The sequence below is a fragment of the Crocodylus porosus genome, unplaced genomic scaffold (assembly GCF_001723895.1).
Source record: "Crocodylus porosus isolate Cpor-Errol unplaced genomic scaffold, CroPor_comp1, whole genome shotgun sequence".
In the NCBI taxonomy this organism is placed as follows: domain Eukaryota; kingdom Metazoa; phylum Chordata; order Crocodylia; family Crocodylidae; genus Crocodylus; species Crocodylus porosus.
This window is the reverse complement of record NW_017728913.1, coordinates 5031426-5042467: the sequence shown is the minus strand read 5'-3', so window position 1 is coordinate 5042467 and position 11042 is coordinate 5031426. Positions and strand designations below refer to the sequence as shown.

General features: G+C 45.7%; 1 protein-coding gene across 3 annotated transcripts in view; it reads right to left on the bottom strand.

Moving 5' to 3' along the window:
• The window catches only part of GAB1 (GRB2 associated binding protein 1), a 137845-nt gene extending 130080 nt beyond the window's left edge, over positions 1-7765 (bottom strand). Inside the window, exon 1 of one of the 3 annotated variants that reach the window (XM_019534410.1) lies at positions 7082-7765. In XM_019534410.1, the coding sequence (XP_019389955.1) occupies positions 7082-7153 (72 nt within the window). In that variant the 5' untranslated portion in view covers positions 7154-7765. The remainder of the gene's footprint in view (positions 1-7081) is intronic. The other 2 variants (XM_019534409.1, XM_019534411.1) reach the window with 2 other exon arrangements.
• Between the last annotated feature and the right edge of the window lie 3277 nt (positions 7766-11042).

Here is an 11042-nt window from a genome sequence, read left to right as displayed (position 1 = left end):
AGGTTCTGAGGGTGCTATGTCACCCTAAAGTGACGGTAGGCGGCGCTAGGGGGTTCACGGCCGCCCCTAGCCCCCGCTCCCTCACAAGCTGCATAATACATTTCCATCAGACCTAAACAAAAAGGAGGGTGGCTACTTCTCCCCTTTAAAGGAGATGACAGACCATCAAAGAAGCAGCCAGTGCCATGTCCCAGTCTAAAGTCTGCTGAGTGGTCTCACATGTTGAAAGAGGGCAGAGGGTTTAAAGAAATCTCTTCTTCCCAACCAAGTTGCCAAAGAATGGAAAAGTTAATGGTTACTGATGTATATCTAAGACCACAGTCTCGCCCCTATGCTACCTCACTAGCTTGAACACAGGTAGCAATCTAGACATAGCAGCACAAAACTTACTGTTGGCTGCAAAATGCATCCAAATTGCTGGGTAAATAAAAAGAATATAATCCCATGATGAGCTAAAGGCTAGATGCCTACCAGTATAGCAGTGACTGCAGCAAAGACATAACCTCAGTCCTTCTACTTTATGCCAGCATTTTGAAACCAGCAGCTACAACTTTAACTATGGTCATGAGTCTCACAATAACCCAGGATAGGCTGAGACCAGAAGCAGGACTTGTTCTCAGGGACCAGTGGGCCCAAAAACTATGGGGACCACTACCTTTTGTGACACTGTATCTTCACTTTGCGCACAAAACAATATTAACTCTGTTTTTACGAGGGGATAAGGAACAAATTATGTTTACCCATGCTTTCAAGTGCAAAGTTTGGGGTCCATCTAATTTACATGTTCTTCAGGAGTATCAAAATGCAGCAGGGTGACTTCCCTAAAGCACATAGAGAAAGGGGAGGGAACGAATAGACATTGTGCTGATTCTAGCTGAAACATGAAAATGAGAATATTTGCTAAATTGCATAAGTACTAGTACTTTGCCATATAAGAGGAACAATAACTCTGTAATATTTACTGAAAAAAGACAAGCATAGAGTCATACACTGATTAAATTAAGCAGCAATTAACAGTCTACCACCTGATGACCTCTGCCATGCCCAGAAGCAACTTGGCAAGTTCAGTCAGCATTAGCCTCAGTTTAAAAATGTATTTGTTTTTGTCACTTTGTATCACAGTTTTAAGTAATTGTGATTTATTTTTGTTTAAAAAACAAAAAATAAGAAGTGAAATACACATCTGGGAGAACAATCACAGTTCATCTACTCAAATGCGATAGCTTGTTGGTCCCATGTTGCCTTCATTTTCTATCCCGTTATTTTTTTGAAAACCTCTTTTTAACTTAAGTTTAACATAGGAAGAAACTAAGAAAAGGCACAGATGTTTGTACAGATTACTACTATTCTTAAAGTTAAATTCAGGCTCTAAGATAGAGAAGGAAAACATTTTTAGATACATTTCTCTAAAGTCTTGGAAGAAGCATCTAAAATGTAGCAAAATATATGAATGGGGGTTTATTTGAAGAGCTCTAGGTAACAGCCACTTCCCACAACCTACATCATCAAATGCATGATAAACAACATAAAAAGCCTACCTTCAGGAACCAGTCTTCGTATGTTCATGTTTATATGGAAAACATGAATACTTAAACAAACAAACATTAATTTTTTCTATCCTGATAGTTCCCAGCTGAAGTCTGCCCAGAATCTATAAATACCGATTTGTGGTTCAGGGTTGCTGGTTGTAGACTCATTAGTCTAAGGACACAAGCAGACAAGGTTCTTTCGGTAAATGTCATATCTTTTATTAGACCAACTAAATAATTGGAAAAATTGGGCTTTGCAAGCTTTCCGATACAAACACCCTTCTTCAGGCACAGGGAGTGTGCCTCTCTCCCTGTGCCTGAAGAAGGGTGTTTGTATCAGAAAACTTGCAAAGCACAATTTGTCCAACTATTTAGTTGGTCTAATAAAAGACATCCCATTTACCCAAATATTTGTGGCTCATACATTCAGAGCACACATTCATTTTGTAGACTAAATTTCAGAGGGAAAATTATAGGCTGTACTGTAAAGCCCTACAGTACAGAGACAAGTTAGCTTCCAAGTTACACTGTATTAATAGTGTTCAATCTACGTACTCAACATCTCCTAGAAGAGTGTAGGCAGGATCAAGTCCAAAATATCAAGGCATCTCACAGGATTATTAGACTATGCTTATTCATTTTGAGGTATTTGACATCACTGACATTGATACCACCATGGTACCCTTAAAGTTTATTGTGATCTTGCACTCATTTTACACAGGTATAAGTCAACTTATGCTAGTGGACTTGCTCAAAATTTGTGCTGCTGCAAGATCATGACAGTCCTTCACAACAATTAGATGCTTTGCAAAAAGGTTCCCTCACCCACGTCACTTTGAACCTCATCACAATTATTCTGATGAAGAAAGTCTTCTTTGATCTATTTCTGGGCATCAAAATACTATTTAAGACATATAATTAATACCTATGAAACTGAGTTACCTGAGAAGTAACTTCTGACTACATTAATAAAATAGTTCACTTCTACTGCTTTCAGTACCTAGAGTATTGAAGGGAATCCACAGCCCTAGTAGATTGTGAATATAAGATAATTTTTAATCACAGGCCTGAGCTGCCTAAAATACATATTTTAATGTCGTACTGTAATATGTTTTGAGTCATGAAATTTAACTATCTAAAATATTTTCAGGATTGTCCTATATTGCCTAGACTCCTCCTTGTTACATACATAGTGCAATTCATGACCAACAGCACTCAAAAAGTGTTTACTACTCTTCTACTATAAATTATTTGGTCTTTCTGGCAAAATTTCATGCACTACAAAACAACATGCATTTCACACAAACTAGGCTGTTTTAAAAAGAACAAGGCTGGATTGCTATTTCTGACTTTAACACAAACAAGTCCATGTGATAAAACAGTTCAAGTGATGCTTATCATTTTTATTTTTTGTTATTATGTACCAGAAGTACCAAATACTGTACTTTAGGTTGCACCCACTGGAGAACCATCCATGCACAAAGCAAGTGTTCAAAAATACAAGACAAGGATGCAGTTTTCAGCACACATAATGCAGGAGTTGTCACACAAACCCTAAATTTAGGAGGAATGAGAAGTAAAATTGAACAGTTAGCCATCAGACTAATAAAAAGCATAGCAGTGATAAGTTCTGCTAAGGACTCATAGCTGTCCTTCTCACTCCCTGCCAAGATTCCCTCCCCAAAGCAGAAAGGACTGCATCTGCTACTTGGTTAACATATGGATTGTAAAAATCCTCTATGCTATGCTTCTCCCACAAAGATCACCTGATGTTTGAACTGGCAAAGGCAAAGCAGAACTGCAATATGGCACTACATGATCCAAGCACTTATTTTTAAGACAGATTGGATACTTTTTGGGGGTTTAAAAAATGGAGAACATGGAGCAGAGAAGCATGAAGTGAATGACAGAAGGTACAGTCAAGCTGTAAAAAACTTTTACCAAAATAAAGACGACTAGATGAAACAAGAAAGTGGCACAAAGGCAAACAGAAAGAAAAGGCTCAGGTTTGAGTCCACTGGAAATCAGGAGCGAGTTCCACACACCTTCCTCCTGATACCCAGGGGTGAGCAAAGTTGGGCCCATGGGCCAGATTCGGCCTGCAACAGACTCCATTTCCCAGCACCCTCTGCCTGCATCCTGGCAGCAGTGCAGGGCTGGGGTTTCCATGGAGATCAGCCCAAGCAGCGCTGGCAGGGCGAGAAGCTGCTCCGGGGCTGGGATTTTGCAGCAGTGACAGCATGATCTGGAGCCGGGGCAGAGCCATGGTACCCCCGGCCTCGGGCATGCATGCAGTGGATCTTGGATCTGGCCCAGCTTTGGACCACACTGTCACCATTGCAAAATCCCAGCCCCAGCTCCCCACCAAGCCACACACACACTCTGCCAGCACTGCTTGGGCCAGTCTCTGTGGAAACCTTGGCCCCGCACTGTCACAGCCCCAACCCTCCTGGGGTCTCCATGGAAACTGGTTGTAGAGCCACAGGGAGCGGCTGCTGGGAAATGGAGTTGGGCTGCAGGCCCGATGTGCCATTTTGCCCACCCCTGTGATAACCTGTGCAGAGTGCAGACTTCCTTCACACTCTTTAACCCACCAAACCCTTCACAAAGCTGAAGCAGATGACTCAGAGGGATTCTTCCATGTTTTCAACACAGATCCTCCTGAATAAGCAATCACCATCTCTGTCATGCTGCTGAAAGTAACCGATGCCGTCAACTAAACCACTTGCAATACCAGCCTGAGTGAACTCACTGCAACTGTTGGTAAACACGTTAACTCCACACAAACATGCATAAAAAAAACACAAGGAAATCATTCTGCTTCTTAAAGGGAAAAGGTATGCATGTGCTTCTTTATGAAACACATCAAACCAAAAGTGATTTTCCATTCCCAAAATGCTTGCTTCCGATTATGGCTTCACATGCTTGCAATTTGACTTCAATACTGTGTCAAACAGTTTACAAAATGAAAATCCCCATGGAACAGATGTCTGTCCACGAGTTTCAAAGTGTTCTTCTCCATTCTCCCTCAGCACTGAAACTGGATTTAACCATCATTTCAGGCTTCCTAGCTCCCTTCTCAGATGGATCCTGGATTTGTCCCAACCCTCGAATGCATTAATTAATACAGTGTGAAGTTACAGTTTTCCATATATGCATACAAAGCACGTGCTGCAAAAAAGTACTTTCCACTGAAAATATATTCCCTTCTTGTGACAGATGCTTTTGCAACGTCACCAGTACAAAACTCAGCTTTACAAAACTCCTTTTTTTACACAGTATTATAGAAGTGTGATACTGATAATAGAGAACATAGGCCAATGTTTCAATAGCATGCTGAGGAGAAACTCCCTGCTCACACTTCCACTGTTTTGGATCCTGACCACTGATCAGGAAATTAAGGTTACCTTTGTGTTCCTCTTTGAACGCTCTTCAGTCCATTACTTGCCAGACATCATCCCCTCTAGACATCACCTTCCCTTCCCAGTGTAGTGTCAGCAAGTAACAGTCTGTAGCTACGAGTAGGATTTAAGCTCATGACCTTTTGCCTTCAGTGCAAAGTGGTAGCAAATGAGTCACTCGGGCATGAATGTATATTTGTTTGTACCCCCTAGTCTCATCCTGGTATGATACATCCGCAAAAGGCAGATTTTCACTTTCAACACAAAGGCATTAAAGAAATACTGAGGTGGAATACAGGAGTTATCTTAGTGCCACATAAAAAGTATAAACATTCCTGGTCTTTTCAGTCTCTTTATTTAAAAGCAAAACAGTTACATCAACCTGAATTTTAAGAAGCGATCTGGAATTTGCATCAACTCCGAAAGTCTGATTTATGCTTTTTAGTGCCAAAGGAAGTTATGGCACTCCTACTTGATATCACCTAACAGAGATCTTCCTGGAGAGCAGCATTAAGATGTCTGTCTCATAGGTTTATTGACAGTCCCACTGACTAGAGTCCAGAGTGTATATATGCTGACGTATATCATACTTTAAATAGCTAAATAAATATTAGTCGGCCACTGGAGCTCTCTCGTATTGGAACATTTTTTTTTTTATTAAAGTTGGTTGTTTAGGCACCTTTGCCTTCAGAAAAAGCTAAACAACATGGACACGTTTAATACTACTGGAGGGGTTAACTGTGATTTATGGTTTTGAACTTTTTACTGTTGAAAGCACCTTCCATCAAGGAACAGCAGAGCTGTGTATATCTTACAATTCCGGACTCCAGAGGTCAGCTAAGTCAAACCTAAAAGTTTAGCTCACTTGATGTGTCATCACCAATGTTATGCTACACATTTACCAACAATGAAGGAACCCTAACAGTAGCTGTACAGAGAAAGAAATGGGTATCTGTCCAGCCCGTGTCCAATTCAGCAGGAGAGGTACAGCAATCGATCTCATTTAAAACACCACTAGAGCAAATGAGATTTCTGACATTCACTTCAAAGTGAATCGAAGTGGGGCCTTCAGGGCCTTTGATTTTAAAAAGAAAGAAGAGTTCCATTTGTGACATTTTACAACTCAATAACAGCAACACAACTCTGCTTTTCCCCCCTCTCGCTAAAGTGGTCACAGAACGCCAATAAATAATACTACCACGTGAACAGAGCCTGAAATCAATCTGAAGTGGTTCATCTGCCTCAGTAAGACTAGCACCTCGGCAAAAACTATTCTCTGCTGGAGCCATACCTAAAATGGCCAATTGAAAAAAAAGCAAACAAACAAACCACAAAACATCTTGCATCAATTACACAGATATCAGGAAAGTCACTTTGGTGCCATGGGAAAGGACCTCAGCAAAGAGGAGTTCTGGCACCCTCCATCCCTCCTACGTGACTTGACAGCGTCTCAGAGAGCGCTGAAGAGCTCCCAGAGCACAAGAGTGCCTGCGTCCAGAAATCTGCCCTCTCAGCCAAGAAGCCCCATTTTCATACTGCTTTCACATCATCCCTGCTGCCGCCTGGTAAAATATGTACTTCTGAGCAAGACGGGGTGGCTGGGGGGTGAAAGCAGGAAACCCCTCTTGCCCAGTGGCTTGCTCCGTCTCAATTTGGAAGCTCCCCCGGCCTGAACAGCACCAAGCAAGGAGGGAGCGAGCGTCTCAGATGTCTGGTGGGAAGATCATGGAATCCTGTTGCAGCAACTTGAGCGATTCTCTTGGGGGGGGGGGGGACTTGGGATTTCTGACACCGACGAGGAGGGGGAGCGATCGGCCTCCTGCCCATTCCCCTTGCCTCTGAGCTGCTGGGGGTGGAGGGAGGGCTGACAATTTAAGATGCAGATATAGATGATATAAAGTGGGACTACAAGGGAGCTGGGGGTAGGGGAGGAGGCCTGGAAGGGGCAGGAACCCAGAGCCAGGATCTGCAGCGCCAGTGGCACGAGTCCCTGAGCTGCGTGCTCGGCGATGGGGGAAAGGAAAGCTGTTGGGTGTCAGTGGCAGCGATCCCCCCCGTGCCCCAGAGAGAAGCCGAGGAAGGAGGAGGATCAGGGCGAAGAAGGGCAAGGGCTGGGAGGGGAAGGAGAAGCGGGGCGGCGAGAGCACTCACGTAGCGCTTCAACTTCTTCTCCGGCGGGGACTTTCGGAGCCAGCCCGAGCAAACCACCTCCCCGCCGCTCATGGCTCCGGCGCTTTCCCGCAGGGGAGCGAGTCCTCCTCGTCCAGCAGCAGCGGCAGCAACGCGGCCGAGCCGAGCCGCGCCAAGCCCAGGCTCCGGCCTCCTGGCGCGGGAGAAAGGGCACGGGAGTGAGGCGGGGGGCGTGTGCGCCTCGCACACAAACAAACAGCCCGAGCTGGGAGGGGGGAGAGACGGCAGCCGGCCCGAGCCGCCAGGCGCTCCCCCTCCCCGCCGGCTCACGCAAACATCAGGCAGGCGGAGCGCGACCGCTGCCCCGCCCGGGCCCGGCAACTTCCAACTCCTGAGTCCCAAGCAGCGCCGCTGGGAAGGGGTGGGGCGGAGGCTTTCCCTGCCCTCCCTCTGCCGCCCGCTTGGCAAATCTCAGCGCGGTTGCAGCCGCCAGCGCCGCTCCTTCCTCCTCCTCCTCCCCCGACAGCGGGAGGAGGGGAGCGGGCGGCAGGGGTGTCCCCTTCCCTCCACCTCCCACCGGCGCTGGCAGGGCGGAGCGCGGCCAACTTGGCAGATCGCCGCCGGGGCTGCACCCGCCAGAGTTCGACGGATCGAACGTTGGGCTCGCCGGAGTTCGGCAGATCGAACGCTGAGACTTCCAGGGGGCGCGGGAGTTGGGGGGGGATCCCAGGCTCGGAGTCCCGTGCAGGGGCGGGGGGTCGCTCCTTCTCAGCCAATGCGGGAGGGACCTGCGCTGCTATGCAAATACGCTGTCCCGCCAGCCCCCTCTCTCCTACCGCCCCACCGGCCCCGGCCGCTGTCAGTTCCCCGCACTGTCCCCACCCCTTACCCCTCTCCCTTCTTCCCCAGCGATGGCCTCTGTGGCTCGCACTCTCCGGCCAAAGCGGAGGAGCCTGAGACTTTCTCTGAAACTCAGCCCAGAGCTTTGCCAAACAAGGGCGAGGAGGGGAGGGGAAAGGGCTTGGAGAGGGATCCTGGGATTTGTAGTCCGCAGGACGGTACGTTGTAGGGCTCCTCTACGGGCGGGCTGGCTCAAGAGAACTACAGAACTAGGTGCAGCACCGAAGGAAGGTGAAGTTGGAAGAGGCCTGAGAGACAGAGAGAGAGAAACCCAGGCAAGAGAGTGAGAGTTTCTCTGTGGAGAAGTCTCCTCCCTGAATCTTGCCAGCTTGAGAGGAAAAACACAACAGATTTTCTAGAAACATGGGGTTTTTAGGGCGCTTTCATTCTGGAGGCCAAGAAGCAGTGAGAAATTCAAGGTATCCAGGTTGTAGCCGGATTGGTCTAGAGGCAAAAAGAATCAGAAGTTGTGGTAGAGGTGGTATCTTTTGCTAGACCAAAAAATTTAAACTAATTTAAAAAATATATATTTAAAGATTAAAAAAAAAATTTTTTTTGGCCAAAATCTAGTCGGTCTAATAAAAGATATCACCTCTACCACGAGTTCTGATTCCTAACAATTCAAGGAAACTCTTAGTCTCGTTGCTTTGGAAGACGCAGACTTCACAGCTAAGTGCAGGGCTGTCACACTTTTATAGTTTGAATACAAGGTATTCAAAAGTATGGGTAAGCTTTACATGGAAACAAGACAGCAAAGTCCTTCACTGGTAGATTGGGGGTGAGAAATAAGCCAAGAAAGCAGAATTAAAGTTGACACAGCAGGAATGATCCTCCTAACTGTGATGGACTGGCTGGCAGTGACCTGGCCCAGGCATTTTGAAAGGGCAAAATATGATTGGAGGCCATGGGATTCCCTTTCCGCACCAATCAGGCTCAGGAGACTCACCCCCCCCCCGGGTCCCAATTGGCCTCTTGGGTCACCTGGACACCATGGGCTGACTCGGGGAGAGACCAGTGAGGGACAACAAAGAAGGAGCTTCACAGAACTGGCAAAAGCTGAGCCAGCGGGGCAGGAGCAGTGCCCCAGAAGAGCCTGAAAGAGCAGGACCTGCAGGCAGCAGTGGGACCCTCAGCAGTGCAGCGTGCGGCCTGCAGGAGAGGCTCCCCACTGGGCTCCAGGATCCCCTACGAGAGGCTGCAGCCAGTAGGAGAGGCTCCCCCTGGCTCCAGCAAGGATCTGAGCAGTGACATGAGCAGTTCCCAGCTCTGCTTCCAGCTCCTCCAAATAGGGGCCAGGCAGCTCAACATGAGGCTGGGGCTCCAGGAAGGTCAAGCCCCCTAGCAGGCTAGGAATGCCACCTGAGCCAGTGGGGCAGCGTTCCTGCCTACCACATGAGAGATTTGGGTTCAAGTCCCAGCTGAGGTGACTTGGGGTGGGTGAGATAAGAAAAAGCAAGTCTTCTTGCAATGGAAAGAGGCCATTGTGTTCTCCACTCCAGGTACCAAGGCCTTATATTTCCTTATTTTGCATTTTGTGCCTTTTTATATTTCACCAACCCATATTGTTTGTTCTACTGTTTGTGTTTTATATTTTGTTAACCCTGTCTTTTGTCAGTGATTGTAAGTGTCTCACCTCTGTTGAATCCTGCCCCCTTGGGGCATTGTAGTGTCCACTATACCCTCTGCTTTATGCCTGTTATGTTCCCAGTATTAAAAAGTATATGGTTAAGTCCCCATCGGTGGTCTGGCTCTGCTCTATAGGTGGAGGAAAGTCCCTAGACCTCCCACAGCGCTTGTGCACCTGCTTTGATCCCTTCAATTTGAGAGGGGGTACCTCTTGGAGTACCGCCCAGGTTACATAACAAAAGCCAGAACTGTAAAAAGTTCAGTGACTCGCAAATAAAAATTAAGTACCAGGTTTACATCTTCCAAAGAAGTCACTGTGGCTGAGGATTGGTGTGGCTTGTGGTAAGAAAGATGCGACTAAATGTTGAAATGCAACAGTTGTGACCAAAACAAAGTGGCAGAGCATTTGAAAGATCTAAAACATCTCACTAAAATAAAACCATACAAACACTTCATCGAAAATAGCAGCTAAAGAAAAAAATTATTTACAAAAACCCAACCTCTTGACATGAGGGTGTTTTCTGCCGCAAGAGCAAGGTTTGGCAGTCCTGCTGTTTTATTCATACATGGCATTTTTAACAATGACTTGTTTTTTAAAAGTATCAATATTGGTGTCAGTATCAATTGGTGAAGTGATTGCTCTGTCCAGTATGCTGGCCACTATCATCTCATTTCTTTTTACTCCCCCAACTCTCCATCTGTTATCTCCTGGCATATATTAGATAGTGAAGGGAGCCCCTGGCACAACAGGAACTCGCAACCAAGGTTCCTGGCCACCATAGTAATAAACAGAATCAATAATAACATGAATAATTAGATCGAGGCAGCTCTATCAGTTGTAAAATGAATAAGGGGTGACTAAACAGGTTTAACTAGTTATTTTTGTTATACTATTACCAAGCCTTGTATACATTTGGGTGGGGGGAGAGAATCATATGCTTTTTAGGTGCCTTAGATGTCATGGACTGCAGTCATCCTGGTATGCCTCTGCGGCAGGAAATGTTGTGATTCATCAAGAAATATTGTATTTTAAAATTACAAAATACCGTCTATGACATTTCAGCAGTGCCACAGAAGCAACAGAAATGCTAATGGTGAAACTCTGACCCTGTTCAGATCAACTTGCCTTCAACAGAGCCAGGATGTTCCCTGTATCTTTACATCTTTTTTGGATATATTCTGAATTGTGTGCTGTTCTCATTTTAAATTGCTAAAGGTCTGCTACAGAGCTCAAATTTTCCCTCACCTTGATTTGCACTGCAGTAGGACTATCTGAGAGGGCAATGTGAGCAAATGACACATAATTTTACATACCATTTATACAGAAAAATTCAATCATAATTTTGGGTTCAAGCATCAAAACTTTTGAAGGTCAAGATTGCTGCTTTGATTCAATTAATTAAAAGTTGCTCAAGAATCTTAAAATTCTGACACAACTTCCTACTCACACTTAATG